The 23925-nt window shown below is 38.3% G+C and overlaps 1 protein-coding gene across 4 annotated transcripts in view; it reads left to right on the forward strand.

The window, feature by feature from the left end:
- Window positions 1-23925, forward strand: part of mllt3 (MLLT3 super elongation complex subunit) — a 68130-nt gene that overhangs the window by 30596 nt on the left and 13609 nt on the right. For all 4 annotated transcript variants that reach the window (XM_044341677.1, XM_044341676.1, XM_044341674.1 and 1 more), the window contains exons 3-7: window positions 6072-6154; window positions 8231-8374; window positions 10654-10692; window positions 12664-12792; window positions 15546-16124. In XM_044341677.1, the coding sequence (XP_044197612.1) occupies window positions 6072-6154; window positions 8231-8374; window positions 10654-10692; window positions 12664-12792; window positions 15546-16124 (974 nt within the window). The remainder of the gene's footprint in view (window positions 1-6071; window positions 6155-8230; window positions 8375-10653; window positions 10693-12663; window positions 12793-15545; window positions 16125-23925) is intronic.

The raw sequence follows: 23925 nt of genomic DNA on the forward strand, positions 1-23925 counted from the left end.
CATAATTGTAAGGTTTTAGTGAAGTGTGGAAATGGGAATGCATATAAAGCTGTCTTTTCTTTTTGTCATTATTATTTTTGGACATAAATGGGGGAGAGTGAGACAGAGAACAACATGCAACAAAGGTCCTTGGCTGGACGCAAACTGGGGACATTACTACTCATGATCTGCGTCTTATCTGATCACAGCTATACCTTCTTTGGTGTATATGTCTGCTGATGAGAAACAAGAAGCGTCAGTACAGAAATGCCAAACATACAGTAGGATCTAAAAGTCTGAGACCACATTGAAAATCTCTAATATTTTAACATAAACTTGGAAATAATCATAAAGTTTGAGGATTCAGAAACATTTAAAAACAAAGGCAGTTATGACATGTAGAGTAAAGAAGAAATATTTAAGATTCTGCACTATTTCTAGGTCAGCAATCAAAGTTAAGCAAATTTATGGCACTTGACCAACTTAACTCTTGGTTAACTGAAGTTCTATTGTCAGTGTGTTGCAGATTGTTAAATGTGACTTTTCATAGTACTGTATTCACAATTATTATCGCAGCCAAACCCGTAACCGTAATGAGAGGAGCAGGTCATGGCACGACAGGGGAAAAAAAGTAAATGCATGTGCCGCAGAAATAACATTACCTACAAAGTAAGCTAGGTGTGTGTGTGTATGTTGGCACTGTAGTCTATAATTTTGCCTACTCAAGGAAAATTTCAAGGGAAGGAAACTAAGTCCTATATGTAAGGAGGGATGTAATGACTTCTACAGTTTCAACAGCCATGTTCATATTCAGCCTCTATTATTATTATTATTATTAGGTCATCATACCATCAAGTAATAATAGCCTTCCTATAATGAGAACAGTTGTATTAACCAGCTCTATAATTAGCTGAAAATCATATATTTAAGTTTAAGGCTTAAAGTTTGATTATTGTAGAGGTGTAAACAATAGAAACTATATAAATGCAGCAGTAGTGGGAGGTTAGTATGAAAGGTGAAAGACAAATGAACAAACACAGGCATAAATGATCAACTAACAGCACTGGCATCTGCAGATATTTTTGTAAAAAAAATCTGTTAATAGTATCAAGATTTTTCATTTCAGTGCTTACCTCACTTTTTTGTCTACTGCTTGACTGCTGCATGTATGCAAATGATGTACTGTTATACTTATGTATGCATATTATGTACAATAACTCATAGTGAAAACAGCGACAAGGTCTTTTCGATCTTCTTTTACTGTCCGGCAGACAAGGCAACGGACGTGCATCGCTGCCACCCGCCAGTTTAAAAACAACAACACATTGGCGTACGTGTTTATTTGCATGTACAGCGGGGCAGTGAGATCCGATCACAAGTGGTGACATCAGATGCATGCAGAGATGCATTCTAATGCCAGGTGTGAACTGACATACTTAAGAGCCGTCCACTTGTGATCGGATCACCCAAGACGCATGTTAATGTCATGTGAACAGGGGCCAGAGGCTTGTTCAAGTAACTCAAATTGCAGCCACCTGTTATAAATGTGACTGTGTCTCAAATTTCCAGTAGGGGTGGGGCGATACCGCAAAATTTGGTTTCGATCCAATACCAAGTGATACAGGGCCAGAATCGCTGATATCAATACTGATACCGATACTTTTGATGATTAATAGCAGCTTATATACTGTCATGTAGCAGAGACCTGTGAAACCAGGGTTTGATTCCCAACTGAAGCAGGTGGTATAGATTTTTCAATGCCATTAAAATCATTCATTTAGATAACAAGTTTCAATAGGCTGAATATATTATATCTGTATACCTGGATATTCCCGCCTCTCTGAAAAGACTCTCTGTGACTGTGTCAGGAGTCTGACGAGGCATTGCCCTCCTCCTCCCTTCTTTTCTGTTGCAGCTCAGAATTCTCTTTCTCGTGGTTTTTCTAGTGCCAACTACAGCTTTTTGGTGAGGAAACTGAGCTGTAGACGGTCCCGGCACACTTGTCTCACAGCTGACTGTACATGGAGACCGATGTCATCTGTCCAGCTCGGAGAATGGCTCGTTTTGTTGAAAACAAGGTTGCAGCTCATCGTCTGTCTTACTACAGTAGGAAAGAGGCGTTGTTTGTGTTTTAACAGCATTTGGCTTATGAGTTTTAACTAAGTGCCGGCTGCCTGCCAAACATCCAACTACTCATTGAAGTCCAGCTGGCTACTTTATTATATTAGTGTTTGAATCTAATAAAATAGTTTTGATTAACAAGTTGTGATTCGCTATACATTACTGCTAGCCTCCAAACATGACAGAGAAATATGCTTATCTGTCCATATCAGTCCCGCCCCCACATGCTTTGTATGAATATGTGTGTGTGTGTGTGTGTGTGTGTGTGTGCGTGCACTCAGCTGAGAGTTTGTGTCCTGCCGAGTAGAGAGCATGGAGTCATCTTCAGTGTTTGACAAAGATTAGCAAAATAACTGATAACAAAACACCATTAAGAACTGCATTGATTGCACAGACGGGGGACATCCTCATTAGACGGGCTACATCAGAAAACACTGATGGCAGCAATGTGACGATTGCACAGTAAGCATTAAAAAGTCCACTGAAAGCACTGCATTTTCTATGGACGCCACACACATGTTTATGGGCTTAATGAATGAATGAATGAATGATCTTCAGTTACATGGCGCCATCTCTAAATGGCATTGCAAACACACAGTAAAACAGGCAGTGTTGTCAAACTAAGAGGCCTGTGTCACACTGTCATTTTACTTTTAATGTCCAAGAACACTTTTGTATTTTTTTGTCATTGACCAATTATGCAAACTAATGTCAGATGTCCCAAATCATGTTTTAAAAATAGAATATGATAGAATGGAACTTCCTGCAGTAATATATAATGAAGTATATAATGAGGATGAAGATGAATAGAAGTTGAGTTGATTCAGTAGATTCATGTTGGGATAATGTGGCTCATCAGGTTTTTGAATAAACTTGAGTTCATGCCAGTTTGAGTGCATGTTGTCATTAAAGCAAAAGGGGGAAATACTAATGGAAAAATCACAACAAATGCAAAATAGCAGTATATTTGTTTATGATGTGTGCTTTAAAAATCTCTACTGATATACAGTATTTAGCAGATTTTTAAACACTCAAATATTGATATTAGTATTGGCCTCTATCAGTCAGTGTAGTTCACCGTAACTGCGCTGAAGTATCTCAGCATGACATCACGTCTGCTCAGTTATCCATGCAAATAAGAAAAATATACCAACACATGTACAGAGTTCATGTGCTCGAGTGTGAATTTTTCTTTCCATTTCAGGACGGCTCAGCTCATCTCCGTCTCAACCTCGGTTCATATAGAGGTGCATCGGTGAATGGGCTCCTTTAGCCGTCTGTAATTGAACCTGACCCTCTTGCACAATTAACTCTAACCCATAATATTTGCTCAGCGGTGTTGGGTTTTGGATGGCTCGGAGCCCCAAAGAGGTGATGCGGACCTCAGCGTAGTCCGTCAAGCCATCAATCACCGCTACTCCCCTGAAGGGGCGGGGCTCCAAAAATCAAACAAGAGAGCACAGTGATGCTAAGTGTTTGCAAGATCTCCCAACATCACTGAAAGGCAAACTGTATTACTTCTTGGTGCTCCGACTGTGTCCACTTTACAGATGAATACCTATCAATTCATTCATTGTTCCGCTGCTGTTTGTGTTACTACTGTAAGCATTGAGGGACTTGCGACCTTGAGCTTATTTTGTTAAATTAAAGCTTTGTGTTTTCATAGTAACATGTGTTCATGCTATTCAGCCAAGAAGCATATTGGGGGGAAAAAAAGGATTGTTTTGTATCAGACGTTGTAGCGGCACCAACATAAAAAATTTCAAGCCTTAGTCTGCATTTGCTGGTTGCAACTTCTCCAACACAAGGATTTTCATGTGTGATAGTAAACAGAATATCTTTGGATTTCGGACTGTTGGGTGGACAAAATGAGCAGTTGGGCTCTGTGAAACCTTTAAGGGCAATTGTCACTATTTTCTAACATTTTACAGACCAAACAATGAATCAATAAAGAAAGTAATCATCAGATTAACAGATAATGAAAGCATTGTCCTAATTACCATTCCCATTATGTAATTGTTAGTAGTTATATTTATCTACCGAACTACCTGACATATGTAGACCTGTAACATATGTTGGATTGTTTGTTTATTTGGATCAATAACTGCGTTCATAGGGTCCACATTGTGACAGTACAAATGAAAACCACATTGAATGACTCACAATGACATAATAGTAACGGATACAATTTGTGGACACAATAGTGTAATAGGTGGTGCTGGAGTAGATTTTGATGGTGCAGTGCCATCAAATCAGCCAAAAGAATCGTCCCATTTTTTTTAAAGAATACCCTGAACTGCACATCGAAAATCTAATAAAGGACTTTGACCTTTAGAAAATGAAGTGTGTTTTTAGGAGATGGTACAATAACAAAAGCTTTTGTGAAAGCTTTTTCTATTTTTTAGGGGGTGGGGAATGTGGGACTTGTCAGCTCTGTAATTGTGTGTAATTTTCACATTTCAGTCTGTTTGCTTCCAAACTAAAAAAAAAAACTATCCTCCCATTCATGCAGTCCACTATCAAAAGAACAGAGTACCCAAAAAAAAGGATTTGATTTAGAAGTTTGCATCAGATTGACAATCAGGACTCAAGACTAACAGCAACCAAAGAGATCTCATTTCATTATTTATTTATTTATCTCAAACTATCGCTTAGCAAATGACAAACTGAACCAAGTGTTGACTAGAACGGAGCGCATCTTCTCATGCTGGCACAGCAGTCGAGTGCCCTAAAAATTAACATTCTGATTGATAGCAGATGGGTCACGGGTGCTGAAATAATACATCATTAATGAGGGAAATATTAATTACATTCTCTAAAATGTGAACATAGCAGAGAGCAGAGCTGCAGTCCGCTGCTGCTCAGCGGCCCGAATTACTGACTCACAACTAAAACTAACAATGGGAAATACTAAGAAATATACAGACACTAATAACAATTATTTCTACAATTATACAAGAGAGATTGCTGGAGAAATGAGTGCATTCAGCATACCACAATCTTTCCAGACCACCATAGGTTATCAGGAGCAGAAACAGCAGACATAGTAGGCTACATAAATATGAAACTGTTCACCATGGAAACATTTAACTATTACTGAAAGCAGCATTTCTAATCTTTAAAGTAAATTGTTAAAGAAAACACTCAAACATCAGCAGGGACAGATTTATTGATTAGTGGGGTACCCCAGGCAAACTCTCTTTCTTTATTTTCACCCTTTGTCTAACTGGGAACATCTCAAATCTTTTTTCTTTATTATTTTGGGACAGTTAACATTCACTTCAGGATGGTTAAAATAGTTTTTCAGGATGGTTCTGGGACAGTGGTGGGGAAAAAAGTTAGTCTGGAGCCCTGCTGACAATATCTAAAGATCTGCTTTAGAACTGCTGTTAGCTCTTCTTCAACTGAACACACTCAGGTCTCCACATACATGAGCTTAATTGGTGCTTTTTCTTTAGAGTCCACTGGGAGACGGACTGAAAAACATACACCTCCAGAGAAGAACACCTGAGCTCTAGTAGTGTGTTTGTCTTTAAAAACCCATGGGGGTGAAGGAGGGAGGAAGTCTTCACCTTGTCATGAGCCCGGGTGCATTCACAAGCTTTACAGTTCTAAATTTCCACTTTTTTTTTTTTTTTTTTTTGCATTGATACATCAGCGCATGAGATGGAAATGAGAGTTAATGAGCTCTCCTGAGAACGGAGCTGCAGGTTTGGTGGCTCAGTATGTTCAGTGGCTAAAAGACTTTTGAGAAGCAAAGATAACAGTCCAGAGCGGTGAGAGAACGTCATAAATATAATGATGGTTCGGACTCTTTGTGTTCATCAAAGCAGCAGCCACCAGTATACACACAGACAGTTGCTACATGAAGGTTCCCACACTGAGAGATTTTTTTTTTAATGTTTTGTCTGTTACCTTGTGTTGAAGGTTGATGGCCTCATTTTAATGTCAGATTTTCTCTTTGCTTTCAGTGTGCAAGGATCCACCGTACAAAGTGGAGGAGTCTGGATACGCAGGCTTCATCTTGCCTATTGAAGTTTACTTCAAAAACAAGGTACATTTAGCTATTGTACTCACATCTTACCTCTCATTCTATATCTTATACTCTACATTTTCCCCTTTCATTTCCTTGTAAATACCCATATCTGCTATACGCACTATAACCTGCCTTCTAGGTATATATAAGTTTGTGTAACATACATCTGATAATTTAAAACTATTTACCAGGAGCTCCTCAGATCTTTTATTTTTAATCATGCTAGCAGCGTGCCTCTACGGTGGCAATGACTGTCTGTCGGTCTGCCTCTTCATATGATTACCAAAGACTAATATATCTCAACAACTTTGGATTGGTAGCTAATAAATTTACACATGACACGTGCAAGACATGCATGATCCCGAAAGGATGAATCCCACTGGCTTATGTTAGCATGTGAACGTGCTAACATATGCTAACAAATGCTAACAAATTAAAATGGTGAACATGTTAAACAGTACATTTGGTTAAAAATCAGCATGTTTCCATTGTCATTGCGAGCATTAGCACGCCAACATTAGCATTTAGCTCAAAGCACCACTGTGCCTAATTACAGCCTCACAGAGCTGCTAGCATGGCTGTAAAATAACACTGTGTCTACACTGAAAGCTACTCAGTCGCTCGTGTAATGCGTGTCTGAGAGAACAGTACAATTCTATGTTAATCAATACAGCTGTCTACACAATACTCATAACAGCTTGCGTGTCACATGCGCAACTATGACCTGAAGTGTATTTTTCAGCTATAAGTCTATTTTCCTTTATTTTCTGTGCGTAACTACAGTCACTGTGTATTGTCACTGTGTATTGGCTCTGAGCGCTTCCAAAATACAGGTTCAACAATGTACCTGAATAGTGTTAGTCTTGTTTATAGGCATTGAAGTGTTCCTAAAGGGCAGCATTTGTATTTTTTGTGATTGATAACAATTTGATGGTTTTTTATGGTAATGTGCTAAATTTATGGTATTTTTTTAAATGAAGAAGTTTGTGTTTCACTAGATGAATAGACAAAGTGTGGCCATTAGGTCAGTGTAGCTCATAACCCTCATTATGGCACTTTCAGCACTTTGTTTGTTTTTTTTTCCCTCAATGTATTTCTGTAATGTACATTTGTGGATCCACAAATACTACATTTACATCTTCTTAATTCTTAAATCTTAGAGATAGTAGTTTGACAAATTATCTTCATGTAAATTCACTTGCACTCGAGATGCTTGCACCTGTATATTTTGCTCAATGTAAAGGCTTTATATATATTAATGCCTGCACCATGACATCAAGGTGAAATTCCAACAGAATTTAGGTCATGTCAGTTTTATCTATATAGCACAAAATCACAAATTTGCCATAAAGGGCTTTACAATCTGCAGAAGATCCGACACCCTTAGAAGAGCAACCTCTTCCAGAATGGTCATTCAATAGATTTCATGTTCAATTGTAAAATTACAATATGGAGAATCTGAGAGAAAATTGACTTGTGAAACAGAAGGTACAAAAATAAGCCATTCACCATTTGACCAAGCCACTGTACATTAATGATACTCTCTATACCACTGTGTAGTTGTGTGCTGGCAGGTGCAGGACTAATCCAAAACAAATGTACAGTTGGCACTGTTACAATTACACTGTTAAATTAATGACATAATGATTGTAAAAAGAGCAAGCATAACATTTCATAACATGACCTCTCTTCTTGATAGACATCAGGTGTGCTCTTTAAATAGATCACCTGCTGGCTTCTAACCAGAAGACTACAATTATTCACATAGAATTCATATGATAAGACATACTCTTCATCATTTATGGATCCATTAATTATGCTATTACCATCAATTTTATTATTCTAGCATCAACTTGCAAACTTGTAATAGATTTCCTAGTAGCTGTTGACAGTTTCCTCCTACAGAAGTAGTGTAAAATGTCTTTGAAAGTCATTGTTAAGCTATGTTAAGTTGTGTAGGAAGACTTAAAGCAGACAACAACTTAGCTTACATGTGAACGCACCTTCATGTGATGCAGTGCACTAGTATTGATGCCCCGATTGTGACTGTTGTCCTCTTCTCCCTCTCTGGGCGGATGACCACTTTTCCCTCAGGAAGAACCGAAGAAAGTTCGCTTCGATTACGACCTGTTCCTCCACCTGGAGGGCCACCCGCCTGTCAATCACCTGCGCTGTGAGAAGCTCACCTTCAACAACCCAACGGAGGAGTTTCGTAGGAAGCTACTGAAAGCCGGAGGGGTAGGAGTGCACGGAGCTTGAGTGACAGTTTTTAATGTAAAACAGGCGTCTTCTGTTGCAGCCCACCTGACAGAAAAAAAAACCTTTCAAATCTGTTTTTCCAGTGAGAGTTCTCCAGAAACACTTTCACACCATTCATATAGTTCTAGAACACCACAGGCTAGTAAATCTGTTGGTCACTGAGCAGCTCCACTGCAACGTTAATTTTCTGTATATACACAGATCGCTCTACACATTCATTATAGACTTCTGGAGGAAATATCTATTTGCCTGTTATTATGAAATGGTATAAAGGTTTGAACGTGCAATACAGACACAGTTTTAACTGTTATGTTGTTTTTATTTATCTTAAAATCAAATACAAATCAAGTCTCATGTAAAAGAAACAAGAATATGACCCTGCTTTTTGACAAAAGACCATCTCAGACAATGACAAAGTAACACCTCTCTCTGAAGACATAGAGAAGCTCTACCGTCTCCATCATCAGAGCAAAGTGCTCATCTTCAGTGGTTTTGTTTCATTTTGCCGTGGCCTTCCTTCTTGTCATGTGGCACTTTGTACTGAGAAGCACGTAGAAGAGCTGTTGAAATATTCTGATTGCTCTGGGATGAACCAGCTTTATTTGCACTCCTTGTCATCGGAGGTCTTCTGTATCTGTGAGCTTGAATAAGAGGGAAAAAATCTGATTCTGATTTCTCTGTCTCACCTCCCCCCCTCTCTCTCTCACTCACCCAAACACGCACACACAGCATACTACATTACTGTTCCTTTCTTCTGTCATATGTCTAACATTAAGTAACGCTAACATTAAGTTTAACATTACGTTTTTTTGACATGTGCTATTAAAAGCTCAATGTAAACATTTCGTCAGACATGCATTCTTCTGTTTGTTAAAGATTTGTTTCAGTTTGAGGACAGTGAAACTTTACACTTATCTTTAGCGTGTCGATCAATCTTTTAATTTAGCATTTAAGATTAGCAACTCTGGGTCATTCTCTTCTCTAATCAGTACAGGACAGCAGTGGTTTCTTTTAGCTTGTATTGTATTTCACGTTTACAGCTCAGGTTAGCTGATAAAATAACGTTAGCTTGGAAAAAAACATGCTTAACTTTGCGTGAATTTCAGGATGACTCGTCTATAAATGTCGCTTCAATTTCATTGTGTTTTTACCACACGGTTTACAAAGAGTCTTGTTTTCCTTGACATCAAATGTGAAATGTATCCATGTCTGATCTCATCCCAACTCTCCCTAACATTTCATTGGAAAAGGTCAAGGGAAACAATCACTTTTTGAGCACGAGGACTTGCTAGTTACTACTACTCCTACTTGCAGCTTTTGCCGGGTTTAGTTTGAGGTATGAAGGAAGAGGCAGAGTTACGACCTCGAGACTTGCCTTAACATGTGTTTTTCCTTATCCAGATAGAGATTGCATGTGCCAGGTGTAAATTGGGTATTACTGTAGTATTTGGATCCCAAATATTCAAGTCGACAAATTTATGATATGAGTTTTGGCACAATCGTACATTTCTTTGTTCAACTCTTAGGCACAGCAGCTGTTGTTCACAAGAGAAGTGTGACTGTGCACGCCAAATGTCATTCTGTTACAGTATATGAGGTGTAACCTAACCACTCCTGCTTTCTGGTATCTGAACAAGTCAGTGTATTGTCTGAGCTTTTTGTATTATATTTTAGAATAATTCTACAGTATACAGTATAATTCTTTTAAACATGTAGATTCCAGTGATTCTCTTAACTTGAGTATTTGCTTTTTTTTTTTTTTTTTTTTTTTTTTTAAGAGGCATGGTCTCTGCATGAATGACTATAAATTTAGCAGCACTTAGATCAGCTGATGTAGTCATTAAAGCTCTCTGTACTCGTTACAGTTGTGATAAACTGGCATCAGTTTACCTTTAGTTGCTTCCTCAGTGTGGTGTGCAGTCAGTCTATTGGCCCCCAGCCAGAGGACCCCTGTAGTCTGGAGGTTTTATGACTGGAGCTAAGTGCTCTCTATTTACTTTGCCCTGCACCCCCTTCTTAGCCTTGAAAAGGACTCAAGTGCTGACATAGACCATGTCGAAACTCACATTCCCAATTGTCAGGATGAGTCTCACCACTGAAAAGTACAGTTTCATTAAGTTACTTTACCACACCTTTATTCCACTGATTTGGAGAATCATAAACAACTATTTGGCAAAGATTTATTACTTTGGATCAGTCAGTATTTTATGAGATGAAGCTGTAAATGATAATAGTCTCTTGTCCCCTCTCTTCAACAGCAACGGGATCCTCACAAACGAAGTTCAGAAGACTCAAAAGTAAGATTTCACACATGCTTAGTGGGTCATGAGTGAAACAGGCTTGTCTGAAACAACATTTTTAAACTTTTAAATTGGCTTCAAATTGCTTTTTATGTCGTGATAACAGCGCTTTAATCCCCGGCTGTTACGTTCGCCTTCATGCACCTCAGCACTCGATACAGACACAGTGAAGCAGCTGTGTTGTCTTTACTTGCATGTTCTGGCCATCGTTCTATCCTTGTAATGACTGCAGGATATTCCAGCAATAACAGGCACTTTTAGTTTGAATGTGTGCTGTGTGGACATTTGCTGCTCTTGGCATTGAAGATGGCAACGCACGTGTTCATTCCTCTTTAAGTTTTTCTTGTGTCTAACAAGCACTGTCTCTCAGTACACAAAAGTTACTTTTTTTTTTCAAATTCAAATTATATTTGTTTGTTTTTTTCATTTGTATGATGAGAATGAGGTCAAACTACAAATATTTTTCAAAATATCTAGGCTGTTGAATTAGCAGTTTATGCAGGCATTTTTAAAGACAAATATTTTGAAAGTTCAACATTTCAGGAAATACATTTATTCACTTTCTCTCCAAGAGTGATATGAGATGATAAATCTCATGTCTGTATGTTAAGTATGGAGCTTGAGTCAGGAAGTGGCTAGCCTAGCTTAGCATAAAGACTGCATAATGCAAGGGGAAACAGCTAGCCTGACTCTGTCTAAAGTGAAAAAGTACACCTACCAACACCTCTAAAGCTCACCAATTGTTTGTTTAATCCATACACAAACTGAAATGTAAAAGGACGATTTTTGGTTATAGGGGAAGTGATGTGCTCAAACTATTTCTTGGTGCACAACAGCAGGACACAGTGACTTTGCACAAATTGCCTTTTGTATATTTCTGTTTGTGGAAAGATTAAACAAAAAAAGATACATGTTAATTAGTGAGCTTTAGAGTTGTTTGTAGCCTGGCTAGCCGTTCCCCCCCTGCTTCAGTTTTTATGCTAAGCTAGCCTAACCACGCCCTGACTCCAGCTCTGTACTTTACACACAGGCATGAGACTGAAACCAATCTTCTCATCTAACTCTTGGAAAGAAAGCAAATTAGCATATTTAGCATTTACCATTCTGAACAACAGAAGTATCATGAATGTATCCTCTTTTAAAGTTGGACATTGGTTGAAAATTTCTTATATCACCAGTGTAGTCTTGTATACAAAACAGCCGTACAGCCCACAAAAGAACTTCAGATGCTGAAAAGGCATTTGAGAGGGTTGAAAGATCCTATCTATGGTACATTATGCATATTGTGGGAACTGGAGATAGAGTTATATCTCCAGTTTTATATATAATATATTTAGTATTTTATATATGACATGTTAAAGGTCTTAACAGCAACAGGAATGAAAGGAAATCAATGCTCTAGCCATTTCCCTATAATATGAGGCATTAGACAGGGATGGATGTTCTCTCTTTAACTATTTGTACCCTATCTTACGCCACAAAAAATTAGAAAGATAAAGGCAATTAAACCTGTAACCATTAAAATAGCTTCACACACAGATGATTTATGTGTCATAAATCAGACAATGCTTTCAGACATTGGTGACGTACAAGATTTAGTTCAACAGATACAAAACCAATTGGTGCAAGTCGTAGCTACTACCTCTCAATCCATCAATGGAAGACTACATTAATACCGAAATCCCAGTAGTGCATTATTTCAAATACCAGGGGAAATATATTTTCCATCAAAATTATTGTTTAAATCCAGAACTATCTGATTGAAAATTATCCAAAGACTAAAAATCTGACCGAGCATGCCAACTTTTGGTAGACATATTTTTGGTAGACACATTTTGATACATTGACACATTTTAATTGGTATTCAAAAACTATTGAAGTTTGATATCAAGCCATGTTTTTCTACTGTATAACTAACAAAGCAAAGAAGCCTCTGATGATTCTGGTTTGTTGCTGTTCTTCTGGCAGGTGATGGTAATGCAGGAGGGCTCGACCTCCCTGTTCGGCCAGCACCTGAAGCTGCCTACACTACCCAACAGCTCACTGACATCCACCTTCTCCGACCCAAAGAAGAGCAAAAGCTTCCATGGGTCAAAGGTCAGTGTTGTTTCCAGGTACAGCCTGGAGCTAAACAACCTTCTGTTCTGCCTGCACTCTCGGGCCCCACCCAGCTCTGAAACTTTTTACCCCTTCAAAGTCTCCAGGCCCTAATCCCCTCACATATTTGGCAGGTTCAACGACGTCCAACATATTTAAACTCCTGGGATTTCAAAGACATCCAACTCTGGCTTAAGCAAACTATATCTTGGCTGCCGCTCAGCCATTAGAACTCAGTCCACTCACTCAGAGATGGGCTGTGGATTTGAAATTGCCCATATTTTGATCTTAAAATCCCATATGCAAGAACGTTTGAGACAATATTCCTATATAGAATGAATTAACACGTTAAAAGGGGAGGAGGGGGGTATAAATGATGGGCCTAGAAGCTACATGTGAGCTCTGAGACATTATCTCCTGCAGCACTAAATCATGTATGTCAATAAAGTGGCATGTTGTTTCCATTATGTGTTATTTTTAGTCCCTTTAAATGGTGTCATTTAAGAGCCAGGTTAGGAGAGGCCCATTTCACATGGAAACGGTTTCCAGTCTAAACAGAGTGTGTGTGATGAATTACTCGTGAAGCAGGAGGTCACACACACACTCTCTCTACCTCTACCTCTCTCTCTCTCTCTCTCTCTCTCTCTCTCTCTCTCTCTCTCTCCATCACATGTTGAGAATTATTGTTCTGGTATTAGAACACATTATGTATTTTTGTAATAAATCATAACTTTTTGACAATGATCCTATATACTAAAGCTTTTATCCTGAAATATTTAAATTCAAAACTGTATGTTTAAGACTCTGTTGATGTCTAGGGGTGAAATTCATATGTAGCAGTACAGTAGGTGGGCTAGGGTACAGTAAAAAGACAACCAGATAAGAACTATATAATTGGAATATATAAAATAAAACAGGAGATTAAAGTATGATTAATAAATATAATATACTTAAAGATAAATTAAAGTGTATATAGTATGAGAAGTATATATTTAGTATGAAATGTAGATATAGAAAATAAAACTGTCATAGTGTCATCTTGGATAAGTGGTGCAATATAATGTAATTCTAAATAATATAATAGTAATCATAATAAAATATATTATTAATGGTACATGACATGATCCAGGTCTTTAGTATATTTCAAGGTACATTGAAGTTTATAACAATGTTTTTTATATTATATTTATAACTGTCTAATGGTGTATAGAAATAAATATATCCAGGATAATCAAGTGTTAAATATATTTCTACTGCTCCTAGTAGTATTTATAATACAATATATTGTAAGTGGTACATGATCCAGTTGTCTGGTATACCTGAAAAGAATACGTTCTTAGAAAGTAGAAATACATTCCGTAGCTGTTTGTATTTTTGATGTGCTTTCAGTTCCACTCTAACAGTATTATTCTAGGCCTCTGAGAGATTTACATGAACTTGGATCACCTGCTAACCTGCCAGCGTCATGGTGCTGAAAGGTTTGTTAAAAAGTGCCACTTTAGTGATCTCTTCAATGTTGATGGCTGCAGAGGCACTGTGGGTCCCTTCCAGAGCACTAAAACAGTGTTTTATGTTGCGCTGCTGGGAGGGAAATGGCTTTACTGCAGTGGAGGAGCATGCTGGAGTTTAAAATGAGCCGGCAGCTTTACATCCTAAGGTCCCGGGGTCACAAGCAGATAGACAAAATGAAAGGTTTTAGAGGTGCTTGGGCAGAGTTGTAACACACCCCGTCGTCTAGACTGCTTTAATGGGTTTACTGCATTGATGAAATATTGACAAGGGGGCTGGAGGTGAGACCCAGGGACAAATGGCCCCCGTCGTTAGAACGAATGCATTTCCTCCTTTCTCCAAGTTGCCCTTCGCTCCACTTTTAAGGTTGCGCATGTGTGGCTGTTGAAAAGGCCCTTCACCCCACTGAACACCACTGCTCAAAAGAAGTCCTGAGTTTGCACTTTAAGCCCATAGATGGGGACTAAGAAGACCCTTTTGATTTTCTTTTAAGAATGGAGCTCTTTTCACAGATGGTAATGCCAAACTGCAGGGTGGCATGCATGTTTTCTCTTGTGTAAAAGGCAGAGGATTAATCTTCCTTTGACCTAGCTGCCTAGTTTTTGCTCACTTTGTTGTTTACGACTATGCATTTTAGTTCTACATGTAGTCTAAATTGCAATCCATAGTCACCACAACATGAACTGCAAGACGACTGCATAATCACTGGAGGCATGTTTCCTGCTGTAAAGTAGTGTTTGAACACTGCTTGATGATAATAATAGTAATAATAAAGAATAATAAGATTTAAACTAAAGTAGTGCCACTGTTGTTTATATTTTGAATCACTGAATTATTTTTAGTGGCACTTCAGTTATTGTCACAGCAATACAAGCCCATCCAGTCTTCAGACAACAGTATTTCTCAGTGGCTAATTATGCCCTTGCCCTATTATATTTGCCCACTGACCTAAAGTGGGATTTCCCTCTTCGCTGTGCTATAATCCTTTGAGCTGAAGTTTTTTTCTTTGTAGCTTAGATGATTCTGTGTAATTGCTCTGACACCTTAAATGTTGGGTACAATTTCTTTTTGTTTTTCCCTGCATGACTTAACTTGCCAGAAAGCAGTCCCCTTGCCATGATTTGGACCAACCAACAAATCTAGGCCAATTGCTTTCTTAGTGTTCTGTCCTTTTATTCCTTAGAAAGTGTTCTACAATGTTTGATTTTTCTTTTTCTTTTTCATTTGCCGGTTTTCATCCACAGGATGGCTCCAAAGGAAGCAGTACTACCCTTCTCACCACCGCCACAACCACCAGCACCAACAGCAGCAGCTTCTCCAAACTCCACAAACCCTCCAAGGACCACAAAGACAAGCCTCCAAAAGACTTGAAAGAGCCCAAAAGTGCCTTCAGAGACTCTGGCTGGGAACCCAGCAAAGCCCCCAAAGAACCTTCCAGGAAACCCAAAGAGAACCAGCCACTTAGAGATATAAATCCTAAGATGGGCTTCAAGGAACCCAAGTCTTTGTCCAAGGAGCATCGGACTGAGGGGATGACCCACGGGTCAGGGCTTAACAAGCGTCTGTCTACCCCCGATGGTGACGATCATATGACCAAAAAACGTAAAAAGGGATTTGTGGATTCATCAGGGAAGCAAACATCGGGGTCGGATGCTCAACATTTGGATAAGAAACTATTGAAGGATAGGTCGCAGATGCAAACAAATAAATTACGACCAGAGGGAGACGAGGCTGATCGCAGGAAGGTGTCGACACTTCCTCCTTTCCAGGAACTGGTGGACCCCAATGACTCTGATATGGAGGACCATTCTACCAAATCAGATGTAAGTACAACTGTTCCTGGTCTGTGTTAAAAGTAAAGTAGTTGATTTCATTGACAATACAGTTACACTAAGTCAACCTGTCCCTTTTATTATCATGGAGGTTTAAGAAGCAGCTGTCTGGTCCTTGTAGTAGTCCAGCACATTAGACTCACTGAACTGAGCTTTCAGGGCTCTTTACTGGAAAAAGTTGGGAGGGGTTGTGGAAAGGTATCCAATTCTTTCACGACTTAAAGGGGGAGCGTTTGTTGGTGGTCAGTCCTTCCTCGGTGTGGAAGGGCTATAAAATCAAATGACCAGCAGGGACAAAATCTTCTTTAATGGTGGTCTGGTAGGCTCTAGGGGGCTGGGTTGGAGAATTGGAAGAAGGGGTGGGCACCAATAAACCTAGTGGGGGTTCAGCTGCATTCGACTGGGTGGCCAAACAGGAAATGGACAACACTGGTTTCAGGGACAAGATTCAGATAAAAGATCCAGTTTTGTTGCCTTATTGAGATCAGCTGCAATGAAAATCTATTTGTATTGGAAATACTTGAATACTGATGTAAAATGTGTTGAGTTTTATAAACTCTATACCTCCAGCTCAACGGCAGGATTAGAAAAACTTCAAGTCCACAGAGGTTCTTTTCATGAACAGGCTGACATTTGACTGGGTTGCCTGGTCCACACACATTTGGTGGAGAACCTCCCCATAAAAAAGGGCTGTTTTAAAGCCAAATAGTAGACAAGAAAGATTTATGGTTTTACAACACCTGAGGAGAAAGGGGAGACGCGGCAGTGAATAGCACAGAGTTCCCCTTTAATCCTTTTAGCTTTTCAAAGAAGAAAAAGGGTGAGCATTTGTGCAAGAAAGGTCTAAATCCCTGTGCTTTGACAAGTTTCCTTTTATGCAATGCTGTTTTCATTTCTATTCTCAAATGCTTGTATAAAGTGTGGTTCTCTGTAGGGGCAGCTTGTTTAGGCAGGGGAGTTATTACTTAGCACAAGCAAAACCTGTGTTTTTGTCTGTGCTGTATGGAAATGCCTTTTAAGTTGTCCCATACAGGAACCGGGGGTCGGGTAGGTTGTAAAGGGGATGTGGGGTGACAAATGCCAGGTGTTTGATTCTCCCCAGGCTAGCAACCCCGGTGGCCGAGCGCCGGCCGAGCCAGAGCACCACTCTCATTTCTCATGTGACCGCTTGTTTGATCTCGGTGTTTCCACTGAGCACTGGGCCAGAAACGGCACAGAGGAGGAAATGTGGAGTAGGTGATGACATGAAGGGAAAGCAGGCTGGTTTGTTAGCATGAGAACATTGTTTTTAGCACGCTGGATGTGGGCACAGACTGAGTGATTTGTCACCTGCACACGTTTGTTTAAACCTAAGCCCTTGTGCATTGGAATCATCACAGAGGCATGTATTGCAGATGGGTTCCTGATAAAATATGTTTTGAGACTCATGGTATCACAACTGTCTGTCACATTTTTTCATTCCACTTGAGTTTGCAGGATAAATTTAATTGGCTACTATTCAGATAATTGATTAATTGTTTAAGTTGTTTTTTGTTTTCAGCAAAATTCTCAGGTTCCAGCTTTTCAAATGTGAATATTTTCTGGTTTTCTATGATAGAAAAGTCAATCTTTTTGGTTTTAGACTGATTACTGTGGAAATTTGTCATGGGCATTTTTTGGTATTTTCCAACATTCTGTAAAACAAATGAGAAAATGTTCAGTACATTAATTGATGATACAGTAAATACAGTCCTACTTTAATGGTCTAACTGAGCAAATATGAGCCTTTCCCAAACAGTTGAGATGTCAATTTACACAAAATAAAAATTCTACCAATCTGCAGAGATTTGTTTCTATTAAAGTGAAATAATAGACTATTTGTAGTTGCACATCACTTTTTACGGACAAAAGCAATGAAATAAAACATTTTACCCAAAACACAAACATGAAACATTCTTCTAAGATAAATGACATTTTAAAAAATTAAACAAAAGGTTACAATATGCAGTGCTGTCTTTGTGGACCTAAATCAGATAAGCTCTTCTGTGTGTTAGACCAGCTGCAGCTTTAGGGTGATAAATCCTCTTCTTAGTGATAAATTAAGCATCTGCCACAACCAACACCAAAGTTAGTTTAACCAGTCCAATTTTAAGTAGGACTATATATTTGATAATTGAATAACTGCATTCATTCAAATCCAACAGGCAATTTTAATGCTACCCTATCATCAAGTTACTTACATATTTAATGTTAAATTAGCAACAACTGCTACCTGAATGTTTTGTACATTGCTCTAATAAGAAAGAGAAAGGAGAGATTAAAAGATTTGACAGATATGTTAGTGTTGAATCTTAGAAAAGCTGCATATTTTGCAAACCCTAGTGTCAGAACTCAGAGTCACTCACCAGTTGAGTTTTAGCCAATATGATCCATTGAGATATGTCTGGATCAGCCTGAATTGGTCATCTCTAATTCCAACACTAGAAAACTGAGTATTTCCTACACCCTTTGCAGTTGCACCACAACATGTATCACCAGCAGTATTACTCTGAATTTTTCTGATTAGTAAAATACTCCGTTTTGGTTTTTAAAAAAAACTTTACACTTTAAAAAACTTTGGAGGGTATGCCTTTTTAAAAATTACTTCTGTGGTTAGTATTGAAACCACCACCATAAACATGATACAATCAAGAGTGTTTTTTTTTTTCTTTTTGAGAAAAAACACCCAAAAGGCATTTTTGGGGGATCTGACATGTTTCACCCATGTGTTTAAAATTATTCAGTAATCTTGAGCTAAACACAACACAGTTTCAGCAAGAATTCTTAACTCAAAACGTGCTCTACAGAATAGATGAGAAAACTATTAACAGGTTAACTGCGGCTTGAGTGAAACCATGCTGTACGTTTGTGTTGCAAACCACTAAATTTGAGTATAAACGACTGTGCCTCGTTTAAATGAATCTACAGTGTCAAAGTGAAAAGCTTCTTAATTCACATTTGAAATAGTTCTGTTTGGACAGCCCCTGCTGAATTAGACAAGCAAACCAAATAGCGTTGGTCAGCTCGGTCTTGTTTGCTGGCATATCTTTTTGGCTGTCTCAACTGTGCCAAGAGTTAAGAGAAGAAACCGGATTGATGCCAGCAAACTACAACTAAAGACTATTTATTGTCTTTGAAGAGGGCTGCTTTGGCGGCTTTGAGTAAAGAAGGACAAAAGCCCTAAAAGGAGTGGTAGCGAGATTTATGGCACCCTGAAGAAGCTGTCCCATAAACCAACAGACCAGCTGTGTGTTGTTTGTTGGCAGGAGGTGACAACCATTGAAGTCGCTCTGCCTTTTGTCCTCACTTCTCTCTTTTTCTCTCATGTTTCTTCTGTTGGTCGCCTTCTCACCACTGTGTTTTCTTGGGCAGCTCTGCTTTTGCAGTGGCAGCCACCTTTTTTTTACAAATGTGTGTTTGCACACCAAGATCCAAGTTCATTTTAAACTCCATGTAGACTGATGCAGTGACACATATTTAAACCCACATCTCCAACTGATCTGAATAGGTGGCATGCATTATCCAACCTGGCTTCACAAGCCTCTCAGCTGTGGTTGGACACTGCATGGATTGGATGAACAGTAGTTTCTATTACAGATGGTTTATGCTGTTGACGACTACCTACCTAGTCCAAAAAAAAGAGAGAGAGAGAGAGAGATAAAGACAAAGAGTAGGTAAGTGGAAGAGGGTAAGACAAGTAGTATTAAAGTAGGGAGGCATATTTGTACTTTTTACTCCACCACATTTATCTAACAGCTAAAGTTACTAGATACTTTTCAGATTAGGATTTCACATAAAGGAAAACACATGATATGCTCATGAAATACAATGCATTGATAAAGCTTAAACCAGTGATTTCCAACTAGTGTGTAGTTGGGCCCCTTGTCAAGTTTCAGATGTCTTCTCAGATGGTTTCATTTAGATAACTGTCATAAAACTAAAGCTGTAAATATATCCAATATTTTACTGCAAAAACAGCAAAGATTGGAGGAAAGTCCAAAAAGTGATTACAGATTTGTGTTGCACAATTTCGTTTTTTTTCTTCTTTCCTCACGCATTTAATCATCTCATGACCCCTCAAATTTATCTTGTGACCGTTTGGAGGGAACACGACCCATAAGATTAGTTTCATTATTGATTAATCTGTTGATTATTTTCTCGATTGATTGATTAGTTGTTTGGTCCATAAAATGTCAGAAAATAGTGAAAAATGTCAACAACAGTCCACAACTCAAAGATGTACTGTGACTTTTATGACAGCTTATGGTCATAAAAGACTAAACAAACAAGAAAATATTCACATTTGAAAAGCTGGAACTAGAGAATTTGGATTTTTTTTTTCTTAAATTGCTCAAAACAATTAATTGATTAATAGTTGTAGCTCTAATTATGATATATATTCCTTTAATATCTCTTTGTGGCAACATTATATTTTATGATTTTGCATCAGTGTGATGAAGTAGCTTGATTTATTAAACTTGCTGAAATTGTGGAAAAACAACCATGGTTAGAAAAGCTAAAGGCTCCACAACTTCAGACAACACATGCAACTGAGCAAAATACAAGCAGATGAAGACAAGACCTTCGTCATTCTGAGTTCACTTACAAAGCATTTAGAAAAAAAAGTCTGCAAATAAATAAAACACAAGCATATTTAACATGTTCACCAATGTTACTACACATATGAAGCATAAAGAGACTCATAGCTAAAACAAAGTGCAAGTCATCACACAACATAACAGTGAATTTTTAGACGCTAAACTGATGAACAGGCTTTGGTGCAGGATTTGCTTAAGTCAACTACTTATCACCAGTGTTGCAGGATTCTGATATTAGCAGGAAAGTGTAGTGTTAACCTTTTACTAGCATGTTAAGCAGTCTAAAAGCTCCTCTGCAAACGTGTACAACTTGCAACATTTCTGTATTTGCTGGTGTTTTCTGTACTTGCACTGCATTTTTTATGCTGCATACAAGTTGTCACATTGGTGACTTTCTAAATGATCTTTTTTATGTCCTAATATAAAAAGCTCTCTTGTCCATAAAAAGTACATTCTTGACTGATTATGTTGTGCATAAATCTTCTCTCCAATAATTCTTTCAGTGTGTATCAATATCATGATGTCAAAATACACACATTGTGATTCAGGATTTTTTCCTCCTGGTGTCATTCTGTACTTCTGTCATATAGCAGGTATGTGTATGAAACTGCCATTGGGGACTTTAATCTCTGTGCACAATGATGACAAGGAATTACTTGTGAATCAATCTTCTAACACAGGAGTGAACATACTGTATGTCCAACCTACATTTGATTCATTCATACGTGTTTTTGTTGTATTGGAGGGGTGTTACAGTGCTTATTATTACAATGTCCAGTAAGTAAGTATCATTTATGATGAAAATAGAAACTGTTTTAGGTCAAATTAACTTTAAAGTAAGTAGTTGTGTTTTCTGTCCTACACTGGCCAGCTCTAAAGTCTTTGATACTAAGTCATTAGTCGCCCCCCCCTCTTCTCTTCAAACAGGGCTTTTAGATGCGTGGACAGCTCATAAATTGCAACAGGGTTGCAGTGTCAGTAGTCGGGGCAAGACAGAGCTCACACTAGCAGACTTGGCTGCAGATGAAATGGACACATCCAGATTGTCAGATGTGATTATCTGGCCTCTGATTTGTGATAGCTCTGAAGACCCTTGAAACTAAATGCAATTCCAGGCCATTTCCTCCAGCTTTAAACATAACAAGTGAGGTGTCCTCCACATTATGCTTCTCTTGTGTCCAGACAGCTAAAAATGGAATATAGTATATGCTTTTTTGTAGTTTTTTTTTTTTAATATCAATATTTATGCGGCAGAGCCAGAGACAGTATCTTTTTTTAATCCCACACATTGTTCTTACTTTTCAAAACCACAATGCAGCTGCTAGTAGCAGCTAATGTGGCCTTGAGCTTGAAAGCCTCCCCCTCCCCACATTTCAAGCACTCATGAATACACACTAAATCTGCCTCATATGCCATATGCATATAAATGAGAAATGCTATTTTTTACATGTAAAATATGCATTTTAATTTAAGAAACTTAACTGCATTGTTAGCATCATCATTATCATCATCATCTTCAAAAATTTTTAGAAGTGAAGTTATCATTGATGTCATGATAGGACAGCTGCTGGCCAATCTCATGATTGATACTGATAATGGCAAGACTGCTGAGGACGCTTGGATATGTAACCCCTGCAACATCTAATGACCAACGTTGGTAGGGAGGGGTTGAAGATAAGTAAAGGACTCGATCAGTAGCTGGAGACCAAATGCAGGTTCAATAGGAGATTGTATTACAACTTTTCTTTTGTAAGAAAATAAAATGATACAGCCTAAGCTGGCATTTTTAACAAAAAATATAGACCTTCTTCAGGTGCAATGAAACAGTTTCACAGTAGGCCTTTACAGAACCCATATTTCTCCACAATATTTCAGTACATGAGATTTGGGTTTATTTAAGTGGCTAAGGAGAGGGACAGAGAGGACCGTTAAAATGTTTTATCAGGATCTATTTTATGTATTATACTTACCACAGTCAAAAGTTTTCTGCTCCTTGAAAGCAGTTTTTATTTAATCCATTTTCTTGGCTTTGTGAGAGTCCTTTCATTTGTGTGACTGATTTAGTCTCTAATCTTTTCAGATGAATTTAAATAAAAAGGTTGATGATTGATCATATAATCATTTGTATGATATTTCATTTATGCTAAAGGTCACTTTGAATGATTTGAAAGAATGATCATGTAGAAAAACAGATATTTTAAATTCTGGAAGGCTTATATTGCAAAAAAGTTAGTGAAGAGCCCTGCAGTGTCTCCAATATTTAATTTGTCCACCAGAGAGTACTAACAAGTTTATGTTTCAACTGTAAAATGTTCAACTCAATACCCATCAATATATTGATCCCAATTCTTAAATAAGCAAATTTAATTTAATTTATTAAAATATTTGTTTAAAAAAACAAAGGCCATGTGTTGGAACACACTTGGTAATTTCATCTATGGCAATATTTCCTCAGCTTATTTCCAAGGTGAATCAGTTTGAGAGGCTTGCTGAGGTTGTGAAAGAGCCTGTAAAGACACAGTGTGTATCTGATCACAAGTGGAGTGTCATGAAATAAAACCTGAACGTGCTTGCAGTGCCGTGTTCGACAGCAAGTCACATTTCCACAAAATTTGTTTCCAGCACGTCGATGCCTAAAAAGCGTATTTGCTTTGCATTTATTTGCATCCCCGACAGTCTGTTTTTTAGAGGAGCTGCCTCATCATCCTGTCCCTCCCCAAACTATTCTGGGAGTCAGGTATTGTCAGGAGTTCATTAACCTAAATTAACTGTGATTACTTTAATAGCTACTTTAGCTACTACTGAAAAGTGGTGGAGGTTTTTCCTCTCCCTGTCCCCCAGCAGCACGAGAATGAATTGTTAGATGACAGTGCTTAGCTGTGTGTTAGCCACATTGTCTTAAAAATACTCATGATACTCAAGACCAGGTGCCCAATAGAAGTCTCATATTACAAGGCATGATTTTCCTCTAGGTGTTTGCCAATGAGACCATGCAACTTTTCAAAAACTCACACAAATATCAAGACTCTTTGACAATAATGAACCATATTCTGACAAAAACTCAATCACTGTTTCGGTGGCGTTCTCCCATCTCACGCAGTCTCCGATCACTGCCAACAGTTACCAGGGGTGAACATGAACAGTGGAAGTACAAATGTCAGGAATGTGGAGAAAAG

This window comes from Thunnus albacares, chromosome 22 (assembly GCF_914725855.1).
Source record: "Thunnus albacares chromosome 22, fThuAlb1.1, whole genome shotgun sequence".
In the NCBI taxonomy this organism is placed as follows: Eukaryota; Metazoa; Chordata; class Actinopteri; order Scombriformes; family Scombridae; genus Thunnus; species Thunnus albacares.